Source organism: Anas acuta, chromosome W, assembly GCF_963932015.1.
Source record: "Anas acuta chromosome W, bAnaAcu1.1, whole genome shotgun sequence".
Classification (NCBI taxonomy): domain Eukaryota; kingdom Metazoa; phylum Chordata; class Aves; order Anseriformes; family Anatidae; genus Anas; species Anas acuta.
In genome coordinates this window covers 29710042-29736510 of record NC_089016.1, presented here as the reverse complement: position 1 = coordinate 29736510, position 26469 = coordinate 29710042, and the positions used below count along the sequence as shown (strand labels likewise).

At 40.1% G+C, this 26469-nt stretch overlaps 2 protein-coding genes across 16 annotated transcripts in view; one reads left to right on the top strand and one right to left on the bottom strand.

The window, feature by feature from the left end:
* MALT1 (MALT1 paracaspase) overlaps nucleotides 1-22744 on the bottom strand; it is a 30209-nt gene extending 7465 nt beyond the window's left edge. Inside the window, exons 1-13 of one of the 6 annotated variants that reach the window (XM_068665162.1) lie at nucleotides 21990-22744; nucleotides 20600-20766; nucleotides 17778-17899; nucleotides 16894-17044; nucleotides 15803-15981; nucleotides 15145-15241; nucleotides 14370-14441; nucleotides 12468-12494; nucleotides 11353-11385; nucleotides 9219-9422; nucleotides 2817-2994; nucleotides 1394-1468; nucleotides 203-330 (exon numbers count right to left, since the gene is read on the bottom strand). In XM_068665162.1, coding sequence (XP_068521263.1) covers nucleotides 203-330; nucleotides 1394-1468; nucleotides 2817-2994; nucleotides 9219-9422; nucleotides 11353-11385; nucleotides 12468-12494; nucleotides 14370-14441; nucleotides 15145-15241; nucleotides 15803-15981; nucleotides 16894-17044; nucleotides 17778-17899; nucleotides 20600-20766; nucleotides 21990-22744 — 2188 coding nt within the window. The remainder of the gene's footprint in view (nucleotides 1-202; nucleotides 331-1393; nucleotides 1469-2816; nucleotides 2995-9218; nucleotides 9423-11352; nucleotides 11386-12467; nucleotides 12495-14369; nucleotides 14442-15144; nucleotides 15242-15802; nucleotides 15982-16893; nucleotides 17045-17777; nucleotides 17900-20599; nucleotides 20767-21989) is intronic. The other 5 variants (XM_068665165.1, XM_068665164.1, XM_068665166.1 and 2 more) reach the window with 5 other exon arrangements.
* A 114-nt stretch (nucleotides 22745-22858) lies between these two features.
* ALPK2 (alpha kinase 2) overlaps nucleotides 22859-26469 on the top strand; it is a 79041-nt gene continuing 75430 nt past the window's right edge. For 2 of the 10 annotated variants that reach the window (XR_011090696.1, XM_068665148.1), the window contains exon 1: nucleotides 24005-24233. The gene's annotated coding sequence lies outside the window, so the exon portion shown is untranslated. Of the gene's footprint in view, nucleotides 23137-23983; nucleotides 24234-26469 lie in introns of those variants that run through there. The other 8 variants (XR_011090700.1, XM_068665146.1, XR_011090697.1 and 5 more) reach the window with 7 other exon arrangements.

The following is a 26469-nucleotide window of genomic DNA, read 5'->3' as shown; positions in this document are numbered from 1 at the left end:
ATGTCACACATCAGGATATTTACAGCATGGGACATTAATCTGAAAGCACAGACTAAGCAGTAAGAGACACAACATCTGGAGAAGCACAGGGAAAACGGATGCAGGCAGAGCTAAAGTAGTGTAACATTTGCCATGAGAAGAATGACAGTTAAGCAAATAAGTTTTTAGTAAGAATTGACTAGTGTAGTAAGCTGCAATTCACCTTCTGCAACCTCATCAAGCAGTACAGTAATCTTTTTGTCTTCTAACAGACGCTCCTTCAAGAACTTCATGAAAATTCCATTGGCCAGCCCTGACTGCTGAATCTCAAAAGCTTCTGCTCCCTGGCACCTACAAGATAACCAGTGACAAGGGGAAAACAAAACAAAACACAACACACTGCAACAGCTGTGTGACTAAGATCGACATGAAGGCAAAAGGAATAACATTTGGGAGTGGGAGAAAGAAGCCCTTATACAGCAGGTTTATGGTCAACCTGCTCTTCATTTGCAAGCAACTCATCCTGGGAAGATTTCACTTACAACCAAGCCATAGACCAGAGGCAATATTAGCTGTTTATGTGAGAGGCTTGAAATGCTCATGGAAGACTTCACTAAAGCTCTTGACTATTTCTGTTCAATAGGTATTTCACACCATTTGAAAACTAATAGCAAGAGGTTATACAGATATCTGCAAAGTAACCTCTTCAAGTAGCTTCATTTGCAGGTGTAACTATGTGTTACACCTAGATGAAGCAAAAAAAGCAGGAACAGTCTATATGCCACTCTTCTAAAAACTGATTAATTTGTCTTATATATACGTATACATTTTTTAATATAAATTTAACTTGCATTTGCAGAGGAGACATAACTGCAGAGGGTACAGTAAGTAGGTTAAAGTTAATCAGTCCCTCAACAGTACGTGACTTCCTATACAAGTGCACAGACTGGTAAGCACCATTAGGAACACACAAGACAAAACTCCCACTTCCCCATCAGCACAAACATTATAGGCTTGAGGGTAAAATTTGCTTTTTCATTCTGTGTGCTTTTAAAATCTCTAATAAATAGTATTCAGATAATTAGAGAATTCCTACAAGTAGCCATTAAAAATAATCAGAAAAATTGTCCAGTAGTTTCTGATTTGCTGAATGCAGTTCTCTCACTGGCACTCCCTTACACCTGAATAGGAACATTAAATACCAGGAATACGTATGGATATCCATGATCAGTAGACCATGGAATCATTCAAAGAATGAAGTCAAAAAGGTAGTCTGAGGATACAGATACCAATACAAGTTATCAGTCCCTTAACAGAACAGTTGGTATTTTCTGTAAAAGATTAGCTACACAATCTCAGTGATATCTTCTGGCTTCAAAATATCTGCAGCACAGCAGGAGAAAAGTTTCCTTACGTGGCGTATCCAAAAACAATGTTGGCTGTAACCTTCAGAGCATCTAAGATAAGGATAGTATCATCATATTCATTTCTGCAATAAGAGGAAACAAAATAATATTTTGAGAAATAATAATAGTAACCAACTCCATAGTTGTTCAAAATACCAAACCAGCATAGTTTAGAAACATTATTTTTCTCCCACAGTTCTAGTCACTCCTTCTAGACAAAAGCAGCACCATCAACACTCTCCATGGAGAGAATTCAAAGAGTCAGTCAAACATCACGTTAACTATACGAGGGAATGATATATTAAGCAATACAGTGCTAGTTTGGCTAAAATCTCTGCAAAAACGTCTTGTAACTAGCCACTTCAGGTTATAACATAAACTATATTAATTCTGTCTTTCAAAACATGGTGGTGTCCGCACAGTTAACATGAGGCTTATGTAGCTAATCGCACAGCAGATTGTGAAGCTGAATTGGGTCACTGCCATTTCATTAGCAGTGAAGTTTAAAAGCTCCACAAACATTAAAGCACTAGCAATTTTCCGTTATGAAACATTCCATAGCGACCAAATTCAGAGGTGCTGACTGAAGAGCTAATTTCAAGTGCAAGTTTAATAGGGCATAGTATTCTCTGAACATGTCAAGAAAACAGTACTTTGTTTAGAAAAAATTGATGAGCCAGTTGATTTTTAATTTCTAAATAAAGATACAACATCCCCAGCATAAAAGCAGTCCACCAAATTCATGCCTCTTAAGAGTTCTAAAATAAGTAGTTCACTTGAGCCCTTCTGTCAAATTAACATGCCTTTGATCATATGGATTCTCCTTCCTTCCTGTAATGATAAAGATGGTTAATGATGCAAGGGGAGAAGGGTCATTCTTCTTCTTTAAGATGCCTAATTTCACTTTTATCTAGTCACACTGATGCTTTATAATTTTTAAACCACCACCAAAAAAAAAAAAGGGAAGAAAAAGATGTAATTTAAATCAAGAGGCAAGCATCTGCACATGGAAATGGAAAGTCTAGTCCCCAGCTTCATATATCCATCCAAGGCCAAAGACAAAATAAGCCTATGAATAAATTCTATTGACTTTAAAAAAAAAAGCTCAGGTGCACACCACAGATTTTCAGAACCAGGAACGTTTGAGAACAGTGTATACTCAGCCCAGATTAAAGATTTCTCTTAAGCTTGAAGTCCAGCTTTCCCTCAAGATCCTTTGCTATTTTCCCAAAGCAAATGTTCAGTTTCATTCATTCATTTTAAAAGTAAGCTGCATTTTAATCTCTTACTGCAGTGAATAAACTGAACTTCACAGCTGGTTCCTGAAACTACTATCATTATACTCTCTCCCCATCTATCACAAACCAGAAACACCCCTCAAACGTTTAACAACACTTCTCAGTATTCATGAACTATTAGATTAAACTATACCTTTTCCGACACATATCCAACAGGAATACGTTGAGCCCCGTCTCTTTTTCCTGCATTAATTTGAGGATGTTTTGTACACACAGACAGTTTGCAGATCGGTAGGGATTTGGAGCATCAATAGGAACCATGAAACTGTTTCCATAGTTTTCATAGCCATGGCCAGCATAGTACAACAAACCTGAGAGATCAAACAGATTTAACTGAAAACACAGCTCAAGAGTACACTGCAACATTCCCATCAATTTTAACATGTTAAAAAACTTCATGCACACTATGCGTCTGAGGGACATTAAGATCCTTCAAGATACTCCAAGTAGGTTTTTTGGTATCACTATGCCTTTGTTAAAACAGGAAGGAAGAGGAGGAGATAAAAAAAAAAAAAAAAAAGTAACATCAATTTCACAATGTGCAGAGAAGTTAAAAAAAAAAAAACACAGCAATTTTCAACTCATGAAACAGAATCGATTAGATATTTATATCAATCACACAAATAAAGATAGCTAAATACTCTTAAAGTGTTTTAAGTAGAGTTATGACCTCTAACAGAAATAATCTGTTATCTACTATATATAACTCACAGACATAAGCAAGGAACTGCGCCAACTGTAAAACAGCTTCTCCACATGTGCAACTACAAAGCTTTGTGTAGCTAAGAGTCAGTGCAGATTTTACAGACGGAAAAGATAACCCTGAACAGTTTGGTTGGACTTTTTTTTTTTTGTAGAAGAAAAAAACTGCCACCTTTAAAACTATTCTCTTTTCTTTTTAAGCTTACTATTATCATTGGCAAGTCTTAAAATTAGTTTAACAAGAAAGAAAGAAAGAAATATATGTTTTACACTATGACAGATTTTTTATTTTTTTTTAATATTTATAGGGAAAGAAGTATTACTCCATGGTTATACTTGATAGGATTCCAGAGCACATCTGTATTACCAAATTACCAACAGCTCTTTTATTTGATGACATTTATATCTCTTCACAGTTGCATGAACCCATAACTCCTGTTATACAAAGAAATTATTTCCTAGACACAGCAAATTATCCTCCAATCATCTTCACGTGTCAATACATAAGGCTACAGTAGTTTTGAAGATTTAAAAATCTTCAAAAAGCACACAACAATTTTATATAAAGAAAATAAACCATGTAATTAAAAAAGCTTTTTGTAATTCTGAAGCAGGAACTACAATCTATAAATTAGATTTAATCCATATATGAATTAAAACATGAAACATTAAGGTCACATCAGTTTGCAGTAAAATTAGGCTATCTTGGAATTAATGACTTCTGCCAAAACATGCCAGAAGCTTGTATTGTTCAATGAAATTTTCCTGTTGTCTGTTTCCAGTGCTGTTTTTGTTTATCAACAAGTTTCATTTTTTAAGAGGAGTTTTTATTTATCTATACAAAGCAGTCCATGGGTCAGATATTCAATTAGTACATAGCACTGCAACTAAATCAAAGTCAGCGCAGACATGACAATTTTTGCTAACTGTAGACATGGTCTTGTTATGCCTTTATTCTTACTAAAAGCAGCTGTGAAATTTGTATCACAATAGAACTTGAATATTTACTAAAAACGAGCCTCACCTTAACATACTAAAAGATCAATATTCAAGTCAGCTTGCGTAGGTAGGCATGCCACATGCTCTCCCTTTTCATTACTGATAGCTACAGCAACTGAAAATACTTCTCTTGCACAGCCCTGCACGTCCTGTAAAGGAATACCACGATATAACTATATCCCTTCAAACTAAGCCTTGCGTTTTCTTTTACTTTTAAGCTCTCAAGTCATTAGCACCTATGCCAAGACCTTGCTAACTGCTCCATTCAATCAGCAGTGCTCAATTTCTTTTTATGGGAAACTTGCATAGGCAAGATAAGCAGCAAGCAAGTGCATACAAGGTAAACTCCAGGACTTAAGGCTTCACTTCAAGAGCTTAATGGCTATTCACCTGCCAGCATCTTGGAAAATGACCTTTTAATTAACTCAAACTGTTATAAATGTCTAAAGGGCACAGAATTTTAAATGTGTCATTAAAACATTAGTTTCAAACAAGTTAAAAATGAAGCGCCACCATCAATGATCTCGTGTCACACCTTAAGTGAAAGGGACTCCTATATTTCTTTTCCACAGAGTTTGGATCTGGACCTAAATTGAGGATATATTTGAGATTATATATCTGAGCATGTGTTAGTTAAGTAATTGGACTGACTGAAAGAAACAAGTGTCTTAAATTTAAGAACATATCAGTAAACCTTGCAAAAACTGAAGATAAACCATGTTAAATCAAGAAAAAAATGCAGAAAAAACACAAAGCTAACATCTTTGAAATACTTCGATTTAAGTTTTTCAAGCCCAAATTAATCAGTTGGGGCTATGTTAAAACAGAATATTTACTTATGTTCCCATTGCTTCCTCTTTGGATTGTTTTGCTTCCTAACAATGAAGTTAATAACTTGCTTTCTTTAATTAAAAAAACAGTTAGAAAGGAACAGCGGATATGGACCAGTGGAATATATTATAGATGAAGCAATAAAATCCCAACAGTACAATTCCCCGCACCTAAAAGTTACCTTTTTCCAACATGTCCCACAGATTACGTTCAATGAGGGCAAATCAAAGTCCGCTGTGGGATGGCTTCCTGACAACAGGACTTGCCATCCCTTTGAATGCAGACGGTAAGTAACAACATACACATGCACCTGTCCTACGAAACAAGGAAATAATTGCTAAAGGACTATGGAAACCCAGCACCAGATCTGCCCAACTCAATCGATGGCACGTGGACTTGGCTCACCTCATGGGAGCAGTGGCCAAGACGCCTGCACCAGACAGCACCAACCCAGTCACCGCTCTAGCTGCTGACCTCCAGCTTTCCTCAGCTTTTTGCCTGCTGCCGGTGGAGTTTGTGCTGCAGCAGTCACAGCTCCATTCTCACAGGACCCTATGCTAAGAATACCATGTTGTCTTTACAATACCAGAGAGAGAAAAAAATTGATGCCAACTTGAAGTTTTTACTCTATGTGACTGCAAGCACCCTGAGGGCTGTTTCCTTCACATCAGCTCGGCGAGGCTCCTGTAGCACACTCTGAATGGCAGCTGCAAATAAGCACCCGTCAGCCAGCAAAAAAGCTCAGGAGCAAAGACAAGCACCCAGAGCTACAAAATACCTGGATAACGCACCACAGATTCGTGCCATTTCCATTCTCAGCTTTGGGACAGCTGTCCTCAACACCATCTGTGCAGGAGGAATTTTTTGTTGTTATAGAGCACTCGGAACACGAAGTCAAGCAAGCAGAAGTGCCTTGACCTTCATCCTACTGAAACAAACTGAATATAGAGACACATGCCGTCTTTTTGCAGTAGAAAAAGTATTGGAAAGGGCAGGAACCCAATGTATCAGAGCCTTTTCCCAATGAATAGGAATATTTCAGAAATAACTACGTTTCTTTTTTTTTATTATTTTTATTTTTCCCTTGAGGGGATAAATGCAGCATGTTTTTTTTTTTTTTTTTTTTTTTTGCTAAGTACCTTCAACAGTTAATCTGTTGAGCTCAAGATCAGAAATAAACCTCTGCATACCCAGAGTAAGCAAACATGTTTGGAGGGCCTCATTAGACACTTTGGCGCAACAATTTTAAGTAGGCTCAAGTTCCTCACAGACGTCAGCGTTTAAGTGATATCAGCAGCTTTTTTTTTTTTTTTTTTTAAAGAAAAAAGCCAAACTATTTTTAGTCTTTAAAATATATAGGTTCATGCTTTTGTCCTTCATAGGATAGAATACTAATTGCACATTACATTTAATACAACATAAACTAAGGCATTAGAGGAGACCATCATCATCATGTTGTTTACTAGTCTTGCTCTTAAGGAACAATATCTGAAATGCCAGTTTCCTGGCACTAAGCAGCAATTACCCAATGTCATACTAGGCATCACGAGTATGTGTAACAAGGACTGAGCAGGAGTATCTGCTATGCTTCTGTTTGGAGCTATGCCCACTAAAAATGCAATAAATCATCATCTATTTGTGCCCTGACAGCATCTTTTCTATGCTTTAAGACATTAGTAGACACTATCCAGAAAGAACAAAGCGATCACAACGTAGTTATTGTCAAACACTACTGAAAGTACACTCTGCTTTTCTTTCAGAAATATCAACTTGCTGGGAAAATATAACTGCCAAAACATGGCTTATAAGAGCTTTCATATGTTGCTGGTGAGAAACTTGTTAATGCCTTTCAGTACTTTATTTTCTAAATTCTTGTCAACAATTACAGAAAAAAAAAAGAAGGTGCAAGAATCTAAAAGCTCACTCAAATGCATGAGCCCCTCTGTCCCCCAGGGTACAAAACCAAAAACAGCTACCAGAAAGTCTACTAAACTTTACTGCCATAATTAGTCCCCATATCATACGAGTTTTGGCTCCGATGTAAATGCCCAAATGTCAGATCATCCAGTTCTGCACAGAGCATCAGGTAACACACCATTTAAAAAGTCATACTAAGAAATAACTTGACCTTGTGTTACAAAAAAGAATTGAACAATGTTTTCTTGTCTGGATATTACTATAAAAATTCTGCAATTTAAACAGTACAATTGGATGAGCTTTCTGATCTCTGTTCTAAAGGATTTCTACAGTTATTTATGCAAACAGCATTTAGAAAAAATGACAAAGATAGGGAGATTCAGCAGCACACTCCTCAGAGCCCACCAAAACAATTTTTTTTTTTTTTCCCAATTCAAGTTGTGTCATTCTAGGCCTTTTCCACCTAAGGCATCAAGGTTTTTTGCTGAGTGGATCAATTCCATCATGTCCCAGCCAGCACAGCCACTGGTTCCAACCTTGTGCTTTCTCTCTCAAAGTTTATTCATAAATTCTTTGTCTTGCCTAATCATCTAAGAATCAGTGCATACCAGCACAACATGTATCAGACTTGATTGGTTAGTCTTCATCCAAGAAGAAAGCAACTGCTACACAATATGTAGAGGACAGCTTAAAATTCTTATTAATATTATGTTACAGGTATCTTATAAATAAATGTGACTCCAATTAACAAGAACATAGGGGAAAAAAAGAGAGATGTGTTAAACACACACCTTTCAGTATGCTTAATTTTTACTCCTGTAACTTAAACCAATATTGATAAGATGTTGCAGAACAATTATTAAAGTGATGGTGCAATTTAGAGGGCTGTTGCCTGGTTAAGCAGTGTAACTGCATGTTAAGTTTCCCACATAACGTGCACAGAAAACACTCTGCATTCAGACTATCCACAAAGATGTGAAACAATAGCTGTATCTGAGTTTGGAGTAGAAATACAGGTTTGGAGAACTTTTTCACTCCCTCTTTAAGACTTTATGAAAAAGTCTGTGCTTGCCAGGCCAGTATCATGACAACTGAAAGAAACCTGCAATCCAAAAAATAAGGATTTCTACTTAACCTGAAAACTTGGCAGAAAGAACAAAACATGATTTCCCCCCCGACTCCCAACACACCTGGTATCAGAGTGCAGCTTACTGTCTGTCAAGGCAGAGAAAAGCACATCTCTTCCTCTGTTCTTTAAAGATCTGGTGAGCAAGGACTAAGAGAGCACAGCAGCCCCTCCCAAAGAGCTCCAGAAGGATGGAAGTCCAGAAGTAAAGAGCAGTCTGTAGACAGCCAGTAGAAAGACAGAGTATGAACAGAAAGGTCCCAGTCCCATGAGCAAGCTCAGAACATACTGCATGCTGTACTGCTGGCTGTTCCCCACTTCCTCAGCAGAAATGCAAACTAGGAGCCTGAACACACCAAGGGGCTGGTCAACCTTAACCAACAGTAACTTGTAGGCACAGGAAAGGGGGAAGGAGGACAGAGAAGGTGTTTAAGAAGAAGGTATTTAAAAGATCTCTTTGGAGCAGCACGGACTGCTGTTCAGGACTACACGTAGTCTTGCATATTGCAGTTACACATTTTTGACTACTCTGCTACAAGCTCTTAGCTGTAACACAATAAAACGGAAGACACAACACTTGCTCTTGCTTATAAGATTAGCAGAAATGCGTATTTTCTGCAGAGTACATTGTCAAACACACTACACAGATGCAGCAGCTGTTGGCAGACAAACACACTGATAGTATCGAACACAGAAGTACACTGCAGTTTTAGGTGTGGTTAAAGAAAAAAGTTCAAAGATTTTATCTGTTCCAATAATAAAGTAACAGTAATGTTTTTAAACTAAAGTCTAAGGATGCTGGTGGGTGTGTTTAACTTTTCCCACTCTACATACATACTATTTGCAATGAAGTTTGTTTTACTGTCACATACAGGGAACTGGTAGAGGTAGATACAAGATGTTTGTGGGTTTCACGTCATGAAACTGACCTACTTCAGAACGGATCCCACTTGTTCTTACCATATACTCCTCTGTCAAGGAGAAGCAAAAATTCATCCACAGCATTTCGCATCTCAGACTCAGTAAGATCCAGCAAAGAAACAACTTTGAAATCCATCTGTCTTAGCAAGTTGGTCAATTCATAGACATCCACCATTGGAGCCTTGAGTCGGGGGTGATTCCAGTAGTTCATATTTCCAATTAAGAGAGCTACTTTGTCTGTTGCTGCAAAGACAAAGGAAAAACAAAACAGCAGCACATTTGTTGTATTCCCTAGATTCAATACCTAAAATTTAATTTATTCCAAAGCAACAATAGTATCCAACCTCACTTCAGGCACAATACTTGCAAGTCATTCTGTATCAGCGATACAGCTAACTCAATTCTCATTCAAAGAACAAACATTTCAGCATGTTCTGACAGTCAACATATTTGAACCATGAGGCATTTAAGACTGGATAATTTATCAAGAAGTGAGTCACTAAGGCTATATGTCATTTCTTTAACTTTTCCTGAAAGCACCATTACTGAATTCCTCCATACAGAAGGAAATTTAATAAACATGGAAATTCTTACGCCAAGTTGCTAAAGGTATGGCCGGTTATATTCCACCTCTCCCACCCCTCAGGCCAGCATTATGACAACTGAAAGGAACCTGCAGATTCACAAAATCTTGTGCTTCTTAAGAATAAAACAAAGCAAACAAAAAACCACCACACACAAAAGACCACTTTCATATCCCCAATTCCTACGTTCACATCTTGCTAAAACATAGTATGTTTGAAGTAGAAGCTTTTACTTAAATAACAGAAAACTTTATTTAGGTCAGAAGTAAAAAGTCATTTTTTTCTGTTTGTTAAGGTTTCTTTGGTTGCTAAACAAAAGGTCCCGTTTCTCTGGGCCTCTTCTTCTGTTGCTGTAGTTAAAAACTGAGAGAAGATGAATTTACAAAACTGGGAGGGAAGTCTAACGATGTTCTTATATCCTGAGATATATTCATGCTGATTTTAACACAGCTGTATTTCTGTCCCGAGTAAACAGAGCAGCTATGAAACTAAAGAAAAAAAATTGACATTGACAGAAGTGCTGGTAGGTAGTCTCATTTTTATCCAAAAATTGTACACCAAGGTACAGAAAGGCATTTATTCAAAGTAAGGCACTTCTCCTCTGGCTTATTTGTTACTTCTCCTCTCCAAAAGGAATTATTGTCCTACTGCTCTGGTTGCAAATAGGATCATATGACTGCCCCAAATCTGCTTCAGAGTCAGTAACCCCACTAACCAGGAGACAGCCTTTGTCTACAGCCTCAGCATCTAACGTTTCAATTCCTGTAGCAAGATTCCCAACTCGCTTTTAACATTCTTACAGCTGAAAAACCTTCAAGGTCTTGAACAGCATGGACTATTTTAATGGCAGAGAAAGATGTATAGTGACAGTAGAAGACTGATGTTGAAAAATACTTTTAAAAGCGTGAGTTTGCTATACAATTTAGAAAAGATGAGCCAGAACTGCACTTACATTCCCCCTCATGCTGATGAGCCTGAGAGAAGTAAGATTTTGACATAGTCTGGCAACCCTTCCACCTGGTTTGGCACTGACGAAGTCAACTCACCTGACCACAGTCAAATCTATGATGCAACGTGAAGAGTGTGATTAAAAAAACCCCACCAACTGTTCTTCAAAACACATATCCTATCCACCTACCTCAGCAAGCTGCAGCTCAGGATCAATGCCTCCAAGCACTGTGCACAGTTGAAGCTGAGTTTGCAGGCACAACATACTCTCTTAGCAGACAACACCAATCCCTTTACTCACTTCACCCTAATGCCATGATCTCCAACCACAGAAGTATTCAAAATAATGGTGTAACACACCTGTTAAGGTCACAGCCAGAGGAATTTGTAACCATAAACTGAAACAGGTGAGAAGTCATAGACACTCCACCAAGTCACTGAAAATCTGGTGCCTTCATCACAGCATACTGCTTAAAGGGCAACCAAACATTATAAAGGGCTACAGAAATGCAGGCGTCTTCCTCCCTGCAGCTATTTCACAAGTTATTTCATAAGCAATGACAGAAGAAGCAAAATTCAGAAGCAACATTACCTCCTAGGTAAGAAATAAAAGTGTTCATTACAACCACAAAACTACTCACCAAAAGGTCTGTCATTTGATTGTTCCTGTAGGTCTGCAAGAAATCAATTACAAGAACAGATGATCAGTAAGTACAATCATAGTTGTCAGCATCAGAAAATGATCTGCATGTTCCATACAGCAACAGTCTACTAGTAAGGCTTTAATAACTTAATTTCTTCACTGGTTTTAAGAAAATAAAAATGCTTTTTTGTTGCTGTTATTTACCTGATTTCTTTGACCTATAGCAAACATACCCCAGTAGGATATGAATAGCTAGTCCTATTTATTAAGAAATATTAGAAACTTGTGGTATTATTTTAAATTTTACAAACTGTATGTCAGCATTTTCAGTAATGTCTGAAAGAGTTCATATTCTCCAAATGAAATGCAGATATATAAGACGGAGATAGTAGCAGAGATGACAATTGGATACGTGCAAAATCTTTTATTTCGTACTTCACAGAGGAATGGTAAAGCCAATGCCCTGCAAAGCCTAACTCTGGATAAATGTCACAACAACACTACTGAACTATCTTTCAGTGACTAAGCCTTAGCAGAAGTAAACGTATCTTTGATGTCTAACCCAGGAAATTATGACTTCTGTGATTTGATATTTTAGGAACACTATCAGAGACAATCCCTGATAGGGTATTATTTCAGAATTTGTTTCTATAATAAATATCAAACAGGCTTCAAGTCACATGAGCTCACTCCAACATTGAGTTGGTCTATTTCATAAATCCATCTATCATTGGTGACAGCCAGACATCTTATACTTCATTCACTGTAATCGTCTGAAAAAGCAGCAACAGAGTAAAACTTACAGCCCAACAAAGCCACAGACAAGAAAACAAAACACAATTTCTTCTGTATTTACATAAGTACATATGCAGTATAAAAGAGCAGCTTTGTGTGATTTTGAAAAGATAACAGCAACTCTATGGTTCATTGCATATCTACAAGTTTGTTTATTGGGACCAGAAAGTGGTACTGCCCCTACCTGTCACTAATAAATCCCCGGTTATAAACACATCCAAATAATGTAAACTAAATATTGTAACCGAGCTAGGCTTCAGTGAATTGTAACATGAAATGAAGATGTGAAATCAAAGCTTTTCAAAACATAACACTTACCTGTTTTTTGAAGATCACTTAGATCTTCTGTGAAGAAATGCACCAATTCATAGTTTAAACAAGATGCGAAAATACATATGCTATTAATACATATATAATTAATATATCTATGTCATGCCATTATTAATTAAAGTCAAAAACTAGAAGACAAGCTATCTTTCTAAAATATTTTTGGCTTTGTATTTCTGTAAATCTAACTTTCTTATGTTTATTGCACATGCACAGAAGAGAAAATCATGCATCAAAATACTAGAATCATAGAAGCATACTAAGGCATACTAGACACGGTATTACAATACAGCTGAAAACAGAGGTAGAAACATACTACGTCTCAGGCCCACATGCATGCAAGCAGCTTGAATGAATAAGGAACAAGACGTCAGAATATGCCATGCGAAAAATAGATGTTTTAAGGACTGCTTAAAAAGCAACATGCTGAGCAAGAAGTCTTACTTTGTAAGGCCATGTACATTTAGAAAGATATAATTTTCAGATATATTTTTCAAACACTCTAAATTATCACAGGTTTCACCTATCTATTCTCAGAATACTGGAAACTATGGAAAAGAAAAATCATTTACACGAAGCACCAGAGGTCTCTTGGAACAGGCCTGCTCCACGCAGCAGAGCACTAGGCAGATCTTTCAAGCCCCAAGAGCAGGCTCACATATCCACATGGGAAACTCTAGTTAACTAAAGTGAAACTCGCACGTGTTTTAATGTAGCTTAGTGGCAGAACAAACTTAAAATCACACAATGGTTTGGGTTGGAAGGGACCTTAAAGATCATCTAATTCCATCCCCCCTGCCTCAGGTAGGGACCCCTCCCACTAGATGGGGTTGCACAAAGCTCCATCCAACCCGGCCTTCAAACTTGCATCCAAGCAAACTGTAATTTGAGTGCAGACCCCAGCAGTTAATACAGTGATTATCTTCTTCTTCAAAGGCTTGTTGAATTACAGACAAGTAGTAGGCTTCTGCACAGCGCTCCATCATGTAATGTAGACACCTCTCCAAGCCAGAAAGGATGTTAAGGCTCAAAGAGATGTCACAGAAGCTATGCTGTGGAAGTGGCCGACCCTGAAATTTGTGTTACTCATACGTTCTAGTACACAACACCCTCACAATGTCAAACCTTTAACAAAGGAGCTAAAGGGGAACATCAGCTCCAGTTAAAGATTGAACAAGAAACATTGCACAGCAGCTTAATTCCAAGAAAAAGAGTAAAGAGATGTTTATAGTGCCTTGCAAAACAAATGTATTTGTTTCCTTCAGTGCTGGTAGGTCAACTTGGGGCAGGGCAGGGGGGCTTCTGTAAGCAGCCTTACATCTTTATGTACAATACCCCACTATGTAAATTTTACAGGCTTTAAGAGTCTCAGTAGTTAATGGATGGCATCAACACAAAGGTCACTATACAACTTTCCCCGTGGTAGCAGTTTAAAGGAGAAAGGAAATCAACCATTAGGCTGCTGGCAACACATCTTGCCGACACAGACCTGACAGTGGAACTAGCTCTATTCAGCTCTTTAAGGTTATCCAGGTCCCTAAACATACCAAGTTTTTCTTGCTAGGATGTTGCTTCCTGGAGCCCAACTAAAGAGATCTCAACACCTTTTGTGTTTTAAAAGAAATTGTAAGTGCAGGGCACAAAAACAGTACAAAAATGAATATTGCAGAAGAAATCTTGCTTTCCCTCCTCCCCCACCCCCCAAGCTTTAGATCATGCTATCAAGGCAAAGAAGAGAGAAGCACGTGCAGAAGGAATGTTACATCAAGCATCAGTGTTTTAAAGCACACTGAAGCTCTTAACCCACACATGCTTTTCAACAATGCACTTAGTAATACATCATCCCAATAATTAATCTTTAAAAGTTGATTGACAACTAAAGAGTTACTTTACCTTCTGTGCACTCCACTGCCATAGATTTCCTTCCTTGTGTTTTAAGCGGGGGGAAATTGGAAGACAATTGCTCTCAGTTATGAGAGTTTGCACATAAAATGGAAGAAAAAAGTCACTTCCAAGCTTCTCTGTAATCTGGCTCATTTTACAGCAGTAAAAATCTTTCAGCACTGACTGTGATACTGTATAGTAATTATTACTAAAATTCAGCAGTACTAGAATGTTCTTAGGATAGGAAAGAACTTTTCATATGAATTATGCAATAGTAGTCCCAGATAAATCTAGAAGCTATATAAACAGATCTTCTCTTCTTTAGTTTACTGCAAATACATGCACACGCCCTAAACAGTGTTATATCCATTTATTCCACTTGCTGTGAATAATCTCACCTGCCCCAATTGCTAAAGAGCTCAGCGTAACACAGTTCAAATCACTAACAAGATGTTAATGAAATCAAGGTTTAAACTGTTGTCAGAAACAAAAATATAAAGAAAACAGCTCACCATCTGTTGACAAGCTACATTCATACTAGCAATGCCAAAAAGCGGTAACATTTCTACGCTAGCTACCTTAAAAACCCAAAGCACTTTATAACTTACAGAACTTTAAAACTGCCTTTGCTGTCAGTAAGCAACACTATTTTAACAAAGAGATACACTAAAAATATAGAAGATTATGTGCTTGGCTTAATACTAGAAGTCTGAAAAGCAAATTCTGGTGATAGCGAAGAAATTGGTAAATCAACTGACCTCTATCAAACTGAAAAACTCCTTACCTACAACAACTTCTATCTTCTTGCTGTCTTGGTCTTCCTGGTCATTGAACACGTGACACCAATATGTTCCCCCATGCTCCATGTCCACACAAGTTACCTATGTGAGCACAATCATAGTCATCTTGCCAGGCCCCAGGCCCCCAGATAAAACAGTAAAAATTAAAAGCAAAACCTAAACAAATCCGCAATTTTCTGATACCCTCATTCTACAGAAAGCTGAACAGCATGCATTCTAGAAATGCTTTCAGGAATTGAAGAAAGAGTGCAAATCCACCTAACAGGCCTGAGATACTATAAGCATTAACTCTAGCAGCTCTTACAAATCACAGAGCTTTGCAGTCTGGGATAGAAATACAAGGTTTCACTTTTACTGGTACTTAATCTTTGTTATGTAAATAAATCTCTCTAATTCAAAATACAATGTAGCTGTCCACCCCATGACCACCACCTGAAACACCTTCAGGATTACAATTCTGCACCCTGGAGCCTCAGAGCCATATTGGCATTTGAGTAACAAAACAGGATGGCTACTTAGAAACTGTATTTGCATAAAAGGTTATCAAGGCTATGAAGAAGTTATTTTCTTCAAGGAAGCTTTATGTGATAAGCTAAAGGTGATTACATATTAACCCCCCAAGAGCACTCTGCAGTAACTTACCATGTAGACATTTTTGCTCCCATTTGCCAAGGGAAATCCATTCCTGAACCACTGATATTGAGGAATTGGGTTTCCAACAGCTCTGCATTCTAATACCAAAGCATCTCCCACTGTCAAGTTTTGTGGCTGAGGCTGAATACAAATGCATATCTTCTTATCAGGCAAACTAATTAAGCTCCCTTCAAAAAACAAAGGAAACAATGAAAGGAAAGAAACTTTTCCATCTGTCAGTGTGCTTGTCTTGTTTGCTTGTAGTGCAGTTAACCCCTCACTCCATTTCCACAGAATCTAGGTTTTCTTATGTGTCCAGGCTTTAAGCATACAAGTGCTATGAGCTTCTGTATAAGGTAGGACTTTTTTCTAGTGGCCAGGAAAGCACTGAAACTCATTAGGTTCTTCTTTACCCAGTATCTTTACTGGCAGACTGGCAGCAAACAGATAGGCGGTGGACAAAAATTCCTGATTATCAGACCAGAACCCATAGGACAAACATGCATAAAAGACTGCGTGTGTAAACACACTAACAGGTTACAGGGCTCAGGTTAAAAAAAAAAATAAATTGATTTTTCTGGTACGAGAATCCTTTAGGAATTCAAAGGATTCCAAGACACTGTTTTCCATCTATTCTTATCCGCTATTCATAAAATCATAGAATGGCTTGGGTTGGAAGGGGCCTTAAAGTTCACCCAGTTCCAACACCCCTGCCATTTCTTCCTAATGTCTAATCTAAATCTATCCTCTATTAGTTTAAGACCATTCCCATTTATCCTAACATTATCTACCCAGTAGAGTCCCTCTCTCTCCTTTTTATAAGACTCCTCGAAAGGCCCCTATTGTGGAACTTTGTTTCTTTTCTGCTTTTATAGCCAGTACAAGAGCACAATAATTGAGTATCATCTTTTAATCATCCTTCTCTCATGTCTGCGCAAGACAGTGACGGAGACCTGAGTTTCTCTAACAAACAGGAAGGCAGACTTTCAGAAGACCACATTTGTCCAATAAATGCTCACTCGAATGCAAAAAAAAAGACTTCAGCTTCAAGGTACAATCCACATGGAGATGTCCCGCTATAAAAAGCTTCTGCCACTCACTGTGAGATGCACCCTGGAGATCGCAAACTTCCAGTCGTGCCCACTGACTGAACGCAAACGAAGATTCACTGTTCACTCGACAGATGTAGAAGCCAGCATCGTTTACTTTCACTGGATTCAAAACCAGTTCTGGAGAATTACCATAGGGAACCTGAATCACACACGAACCAAGAAATACTTTGATTTAGTTTCATTTAAGCTAAACTAGGATCAAACATTAGAATATTTATTCATCAACTCCTCAGTATTAGAATATTTATTAACAGCAGCCTCAACTTCCGTACTTGTTTAAAAATTTTGAATGAGAAAATCTTGCTCTACACGCTTGGTAGCTTAGAGAGGGACTTTCTTCTAGGCATTATTCATGTGCGCCTATTTAAGAGGATTCTGAGCTTTTAAGCTGGTTAAATAACCCTTCCTGATATTATTTATTTTGTAGGAAGATAATCAGGACAAGAAATATGGGCATTACTGCTGCCGTTCACACTCCAGAGATACTGGCTCACATACACTCTGGTATTTTACCCAAGTCTGTGACACACTTGTGTTCAGGCCTTCAATTGCTCAGTCTTTGGAACCAGCTTCCATCTGTCTAAAGCCAATGGTGACTGACTTTTATTCCACTGCATCAGTTTCTCCTCAGGGTGTGAAATTTCTTGGTAGGGTCATTAGAGCATTTATTCAACTTTTATTTTTATTAGTAGGTGAAGCAAACATCTCCCCTTATAATTAAGGGTGACAGCCTTCAAAAATTTTTGGAGAGAAATTCCCATCTAACACCAGGAATATCATAAACTAGTTTATGTAGTCATTACCTATTCTTTTCACCAATTTTTATATACATACACACACACACATATTTATTTATTTATTTTCCCTATTACCTCTTTTTCCTGTTTGAACCACTGGTAATGTACAAATGGGTGTCCTGTTGCCCAGCAACACAGCTTGACAATCTGGCCAGAGAGCACTGCTTGAGAGTCTGGCTGTATAACAATCTTTATACCTTTAAAAAAGAATTTAGACATAGAAAAGTGATTGCATTTTGCTCACACCAAATGATTTCTTTGAGTTGTTAAACTTCAGACATGAGACAAGGCACAGCCTGAGGGAGCGTTCAAAATAGCAAAACCTTGTTTAACTACAACATACTGAGTTCTTCAGGTATTGCTCATGCAACTTAATAGCCAACGTTAGTTTCTTTAATGGCTTCTGCTCCTGTAGAGCACAGGGCTGGGGCTTTCTTTTTACTAGGCTGCAAGGTAAAATTTTCCACTTCAGATTTTAACTGCCAGGAAATAGTGTGAGTGAAATTCTGACACCAGTCTGATATGATCCAGTTGTTTTCTTAACTTAGGCCATTCCAGAGATCTAATTACAGTACAACCCCCAAAGCAGATCCACTGTTACAACCAAGGTCACGGGAAGAAGAGGGGAAAAAAAAAGTTATTTGCAGAACAGAAGGTTTAACCTCAAGGTGCTGACAAAGAATATACGCACCTCTGGCCAAAGTGTTCAGCAATGTTGAGTTGATAAGGCAAAAAGATCACTAGATTGAAGTGCCATTTGCTATGGATTGCAAATGCACGTAACAAACCCAGTGAGACCACAAGCAACAGTACATGCTAACGACTAGATGCTACAACACTGGTCACAGAAAAAGTACAGAAACAGTGAACGGCACAGAGGTACTTCATTACCTTTTCATTATTCTCTGAAATTAACAATCAGATACAAAATAGGTATTCATATTTAATATTTCATTTTGATTAGAGTCAGTCTATTTCCTTGTATTGGGAGAAAGCAGGTTCCTTATTACTATTTAAAAGGAACACACTTTGCAGAAGCTGAAAGCGCAGTTTGGTACAGAAGCAGCATCCTAGACTGGGTGGGGAATAATTTTAGAGAGCAATATAAACTAAACAGAAGCAAAAATAGCTGCAAAGAGATTGCAAACATCCCAGTACAAGGCTCAAGATTATAATTTGCTCCAAGCCTTCTTACTACACTCTATCAGGAGTTTTCTTTTTGTCTGCTTCCCCTCCCAACTCTCCGCTTGTGTTCAACAGCTTAGTCACACATGGGGACTTTTTCCTAACAGAGAATGCTTGAGGAAAGAAACTGTAATGATTTGATCAACAGGCTGAAACTTGAGCAGAAACACATGTGGTTAGACTGAAACAGAGATTCTGTGTAATATGGAAATCACAGGGTCTTTGTCTAGCAGGGAAGCAGGCTACGTTAGCTTCCTCCATACAGAATCTTATTCTAAAATAGTTGAGCGCACAGGGGTCTACTCCAAACTAGCTACAGGACTTGAAAGCTCCTTGTCTATCTTTCCGTAAAAGATTTTCCCTCTAGAGCTTAGCTCCAGAGATGGATACTTCAGTTTTTCATTTAATACTTCCTCTGCTGTTTTTCTGAGTTAAAGGAAGCATTTTAAGTCGTTCACAATCACCTAATATTAAACAATATTATCACAATAACCTCATATTAAACAAGACAAGTAGGATGTTTACAATGTCAATTTAAAGGGCTTTGCACTTTCCAAAGACTTCCATTTCTATTTTTTTAATCTCTCCTGATTTGCATCACTAACATCTCTTAAGAAAGTAGCTGAGAAAAGCAAGTCATCTGAAAGATCAGTATCTTGCACTCCTTAGAGTTGTTACAAACAAGTTCTAAGAAAACTGATTCATAATTTCTTCAGTTTCGGTTATTTTCCTGTCATTCACTCAGCATTATATAGCTACTTCCTGCAAGCATCACAGAATTTAATGTGTTAAAAAACAAAACATCTGGCTTAATTTTCTGACTGATTACAAAGATACACCAACACTTCTTTGTTCATTCAACGAACCATGGTGCTCCTAGTACAGTAAAAATCAGCCGCCTTAACTAGATGAAATGGCTGCAAAGCATTGCTATTACTAGTTAACCTGAAAAATTCCACTGTTGTCTTAATAGTAGTTCTAAGTCCATTGCTTCTGTTCTCATGCTATCCAAAGAAAAGAAGAACAACTATCAGTATGGCAAAGAGCTTGCTAGTCTCATTCCCAATCCCCACTTTCATGAGGGGCTTTTGTAACTTCCTAGTAGACCGAATTTTACCACATCCTGAAGGACTGTACTTGTACTCTACAAGAAGCATTTGGTCTACATGGTCTTACCCATGCATGCCCTTGCATTGTCCACACTTCTGCAATTTTTGAGAAGCAGCAAACTGAATGCGTTAGCAGAAAATAATCTAGTTCCCTGCTAGGTTAGCCTCTCTGCCCAATTAGCTAGTTGGAATGGATCCAATACACAACAGAACTGGTGCTAATTGAACAATTCCCTTTCAATCAGGGTAAGCTATGAACTGAAGTTCTCAAAACCTGTAGCCTAAACAGATGGCTGGCAACGCTAGTTGCCTTTCTAACTCAACCACTGCAGTTCTATAAGCATCTCCCAAAGCCCCAGTTTAATACAAGTTAGCAGAGCAAATGATAGCACCTGTCACATCGATGCAGCCAAGTCCAAGCTTACAAGACTGCATTAAGCCTGCTTACCTACTTAGCCTACTTTTAATCTCACAATCATATAAATGATACCAGTTACTAGAATTCAACAAAAAACAATGTTTTTATTTATTATAGAAAACAAATACTTCAGTGTTTCCAGTGGAAAATGCCTAGTTTCACTGAAAGCACGAACCAGAACTGACCTGAATAGCTGAGGCACTGGAGAGCCTCTGTATGCTCCAGGGCCTGCAGGAACTCCACCAGTTCCACCACTGTGCAACCCCTATCACCCAGCAGCTTCAGGAGACTCCAGCTTGGACTTCCTTCTGGCTCCAGGACTTTGAGGGAACATTGTTCTAAATCGAGAGGGCTACAAAATAATAAGACAAAGACATGGCTTAGACCTTCTTAATACTCTTTCTCAAAGAGGACCTAGATTAAGAAAAATCAGTTTGAGACCAAAACAAACAAACAAGATGGGAAAATCGTAGCTGATCTGGGCTTTTTTGGAGTATTTCCTTCAGGTTTCAGGAGTCCAGAGGTTATATAGCAGCACTTCCACAGACAGAAATTAGTAAGTTGTATGCTGTAAAACAAGAGATGTTTGTACCTAATAATTCTAACCAAACATATTGAGAAATCTTCCATTTTTTTTTTTTTTATTTTCTAAGTCTCAGCAGAAAAACAAGTACAGCACCTTTCGTTTTCATGTGCCTAATTCAGAAGCGGTAAAAACTGAGTCAGACTCTAACTTGAAAGCCCAGGAAGACTTCAATCTGCAGAGTAGCTGTTAAAACAGGCAACCGCGGCAGCTTCGCTACTGCACGCACGGCTGCAGCCACAGCTGACAGCTCCAATAAATTTATGGCCAGCTAGAAACTTTCCCGCTTTTAAACTTCAGTTTTATGACTTCACGTGCTTTTGTTCTCAGCAGACTGGAACAACACAGATAATGGAATGAGGAATTATGGAAAGGGAACACAAGTTTATGTATTACCGCTAAAAAGCCTCGTCCCCTTTTCCTTCATTAACTCACAGTGCCACACAGAGCTGGAGGCAGGACGCCCTCCCTGACCAAGAACCTCGTTGCATTTCGCTGGGTAACACGGGCACAGACACGCAGCACCGGGCCTCGAGGGCGTCGTGCTGCTGCTCCCGGGGTGTTTCCCTGTACCAATGCTCGCCCCAGGGAAAGGAAACGTCCTCGCAGCGCCCCTTCAGCGCGGCGCTTGTGGCGCCTTTCCGCTATTTCCCCCTCGAGGCTCTCCCCTCTGTACGAGACCCGGGAAGGCGCAGAGCGAGCAGGAAGCGCCGCGCCGAACGTGACCCGGGCAGGAAGCGCCGCTCAACGCCCCCAGACAGCGGAGCCGCCCCGCAGCCAGCAGCGGCCGCGCACCTGCGGCGGGGGCGCGGGGCCCTCGGTGCTGGCTGCTGCCGGGGCTCGGGGCCCGCCGCCCGCCGCCGCCCTGCCCCGGGAGGCTCGTCCATGCACCGGGCAGCAGGGCGAGCCCCGCCCGCTTCGCCCCCTCGCCAGCGGCCCCGGCCCCTGCCCCGTGCCCGCGCCCGGCTCCCCGCAGCGGGCAGCGCCCTCACCTCAGGCGGACCCTGCCGCGGCTCCCCGCTCGCTGCGCCAGGTCCCGCCAGCCCTTGCCGGGCGCCGCCCGGTCCAGCAGCTCGCTGAGCCGCCGCAGCACCGGCTCGGCCAGGCGGCTGAGGGGAAGGGAGCCCGGCGGGCTGCGCGGCGGCTCCGACATCGCCCCGCTGCTGCCTCCGCCGGGGCGGTGCTCCCGCCCGGAAGGACGCGCCCAACGCAGCCGCACGGCCCGGCCCGGCCCGGCCCCCGCCGCCGCCGGCGTCCCGGTACCGCCCGGCCCCGTCCCGGTACCGCCCGGCCCCGCCGCAGCCCCCCGCAGGGCGCCGCCTGCCCCGGGCGCGGTTCGCTGCCGGCGGCCCGCGGGGAGCGGTGGGGCGTTGGCGCCCCGCCGTGAGGCAGAGCGATGCCGCGGCCAAAAACCACCGCGTGCAGCCGGGAGGGCTGGGGTCGGCCGGGGAGCAGCTCCCCTGTGGAGGGAGCGCGGCCGGGCAGGGCGCTGGGGCGAGCCGAAGCGGGGAGCTGGCAGCAGGCAGAGGGCGTTGGGCCCGGCCGCAGCGCTCCCCGCCTCACGCTCCGGCCCCGGGAGCCGGGTCCCGGCGGGGGCAGGAGCTGCCGCTGAGGGGAGGCCCCCGAGTCCCTGCTCCAGCGCCGTGAGGCGAGCGCGGGCACGGTGTGAGGTGAATTCGCATCTAACCGGAGCTACAGGTTGCTCAAAGTGGGCTGAAAGTGTCTTAGAAATTACTCCTACTACCATTTTTAATCAGTGACCGAGCACTCAGGTGTGACCGCCCATACTCCGCAGTGTTTCCTTGCGTAGCTGCAAGCCTGCCCCGATGTCCCTGTGCGCAAACTGGAGGCCGGTGGCTGCAGTAGCGCAATGTGGAGACCAAATCCATCAGCTGTGCGTGTAGCTGGTTGTCTCGTGCCTGGCACTAGTCAGAGCTGCACAGAGACGCACACCTGCCTGCAGAGCTGCTAACAGCACAGCATCTCCCCTTGGTTTCTGTGGGGTCCAGCACCTCTGAAAAACAAGCTATTTATTTAGACCTGAATTTGCATGGAGTGCCTTCTTCACGCACTGTTAATCAAGAATGTATTCCTCCCAAGTTATGTGCGAAACCAATCTGCATGGCAGCATGGATACAGGTAAGAGTGCATTTGGCTTCCTGAGGACATTCGTGTACCCACAGCTGTGTACGATACCAGGCTGGTGTCTTTCACCCGCCTTGGGCTGTGGACGATGCTTGTTGGGACGCCCCACGGTGTCAAACAGTCAAATTAGAGCACGTTGAAAATGGCTTCAGATCCTGGTCTCTCAGTTCTTTGGGGTTTATTTTGGCTATTAAGCTATTGTATGAATCATAGATATCCCTGCTGCTCTGTTTGTTGCTAAACACTTGGTTTTTTTAGCCTGTGGCCTAGGTCTCGGGAACATTGGGTATCTGAAGTATTTAGCACCTCAGTATCTGATAACGAGCATTTTAGCTGCACTTTCTGCAAAACAGTCAAGAAAAAAACATGGCGCTAAACCGGCTTTTCAGCCTTTTCTGAGCTCCTTGAGCTGAGGGCATTTTGTGTAATTCAGACAAGTTCCCTGTGTGAGAATTGGCTTCTTGGGTAGCAGGCAGAGGAATACTTTTTCAGGATACATTTAGATGTGTGTTTGATAATCATTGCCTTTGAGAAATGCGAATTGTTAGGTGATTTTTTGTGTGTAGCGATTGTTAAAAGTTCACTGTTCACCTTTGGCTTCCTCAGTCTACTTGTTAAGGAGAGTTGCGCAGATTTTTTTGCATTTTTAACTTCAAGCAAGTCAGAAATTCCAGCCGTGCCTAGCAAAGCAGTTAAGCACACTAAAGCATGTGCTTTAAAAGTGAGCCCAGTGCCTTATTATGAAAACCTAAGGCCAACACTTCCTCTCTCTTAAGGCCACGAGGAAATGCCCGTGGACTTCTATGGAAGTAGGATCTACCCTCTCATCACTGCCAGCTCTCTCACTCTCGCCCTCTCTGGCTGAGGTTTTCCTAGGAAGAGCCATCTGCTGCGTGTAATGAAATAGTCTCTCTTGGAAGACAAACTGCTGTGATCAGACTCACTATACTAAGGTCACACTAGCAAAACAACACTGAAGAGCTTCTCAGCTTTGAAGCAAAATGCATAAACTAAATGTCTTCTCTCTTGTAATGCAGAGTCAAACCGCAGGCCTGGTCCACAACTAGAACTTAAAGAGTGAGCACAGAAGGGTAAGTGCACATGTTTATGGTTTGAGAGGTCAAATTGTTTACAGTTTTAAAATGACTCGGCTACTTATTTCTCCTATGTTCAAATAGGAAAAGAAATATTGTAGAAAATAGAAAAGTGATCGTTAAAGATAAATAAATGAAGAAGAGCCAGTTACTTTATTCTTAGTGTATGACATGAATATAGTGATTTATACTGTTTATGTAACAGTATCATTTGTTATTTGCTTATTGTAAAGCAACTCTTGATAGATTCTAGATATTTAGATTCTGATAAATATTTCTGAAATTACAGTCTGGTAATATCTACTGAGTTTGAGCAAGAGAAACAAAATTGCAAAAGCCGCACAAAAGCGAACTTTATTCTGTAAGGAATGTGTAAATGACATTAGGTGTCCTGAAATATACATTTGATTCTTTCCAAAGGTTTATTACATGGCCTAGTACTCCTGAGTTTAAAATTTCCTCCGTTTCTCCAAAAAATCTGGTCACTTACTAGCATGATAGATGGTTATTGGTCACGAATTGCTCATGCGACACTGTCAGATGCTTGACAAATGTTAAAAATAGATTAAGACAGATCAGTGTTAAGAGTTGTGCTGTGATTGCTTATTTTAATTAGTCTATATTAAGCTCTTCGTTAGAGATACGCAGAACGGTCACTTACTCTTCTTTGGTTTAGCCAATGGATTATACATGTAGCTGTGGCATCTCCTTTATACTGTGTTGCTGTTTACAATAGGTAGTGCACTAGTGTAAGAAATTTTCAAATCACCTCCTATGTGAGAAGTTTAAGAAGCACGGCATGTTTGCCAAGGTCACATTTTCCAGACATCTGCTTTTTGCACAGCCCAAACTTCACTGCTGTTTTTCTTATCCAAACCTTGTTAATGCAACAGATATACAATAATTGGATTAGATAATACAGTGTTTTGCTGGTTTGGTTTCTGACATTATAGGCATTTTGACAACTTTGCCGCTCTAAATGTTTGATTTGATCACAGTGTCTTGAAGTATTTGTAAAAGAATAACATGATTATAGTTATTATTTATATTCTAGCATTAGAGATTCTGGTTAGAACTGAGTCAGAATTTCATCACTGCGAGATACAGAAATGCACAGAAAGCGCAGTCATTGTGGATCATTTTGTGCACGGGTTCTCACTACTCTTACCCCATCAAATATTAGACTGCAGTAAGCAAAGTGCTGTATAAATATTTAACCATACTAATGTGAGTAGAGTTAGCAGAGTTATAACTGAATTTTAGAATTTCAGGTTTTGTTGACTCAGAGATTTTAACTTTTTAAAAGTAACAACATTGAAGACTGAATGCGTGATCACAACGTTTTTGGAAAGGAACACAACTTTTTCTCGAAGTGTTTCTACTGCTGTCTGGAACAATCACTTTGGAAAGCTTGTGTAGACAAGGAGTAGAGGAAAGCGGATCAGAAATTTCAGGTGGAATTTGATTCAATCAGTACTGATGGATGCACTGAAAAATTGCCTCACAGAAACAGGCAAACATTGATGAAACTTTTAAAAGAAAAGTTTATTACAAGATTTGACTTATGTTAAAGGAAAAGTTTTTAAAGAGCACGTGAAAATTAGCATTTAAGCAGGGTAAACCATGCATGGCAACCTTTTTGGAAAAGAAGGTTATATCTTTCTAATCATAAATACAAATATCTTCTATGAATTTCCATTCAGGGAATATAACAACTCATTTGAAAGATTTAAATAGGAATTTGTGTCTGTGTTTATAGCAGCTATTTTGTTGAACGGGGAAAGTCTGTTTTGTTTCATTTTGTCTTGTAAGCAGAAATGTGCTAAATTTGGAGAACACAAAGTGTGCATGGAATTTTGGGTAGTACAGGAATGTTGTAGTTGTGCAAACTGTATGCAGGCTCTGTGCAAGATTGTTAAGACGTATTTGAGAAATATTTCCGGGGAGAAGGTGAAGTCAGTTAGCATTAACCTTGGAACATGGCTGCAATTAAGCAGCAGACTTGGATTTCACAGATGACTGGGTGGCAGGTTGTGTACCGTACGCACGGTGCTATAGTAGTGGAAAGGGCTTGTAAGGTTATTTGAGTTATTTGCATACGAGATCTTTGTGTCTCTGCAAACCAAGAGTCACAGTGATAAAATTGCAAGCAATCCAAGAATCAGGGTCGTAAAAACTCAAGTTTTGTTAGCAGTGATATCTAATTTTACTCTGCTTTTGCTACTGCAAGTTA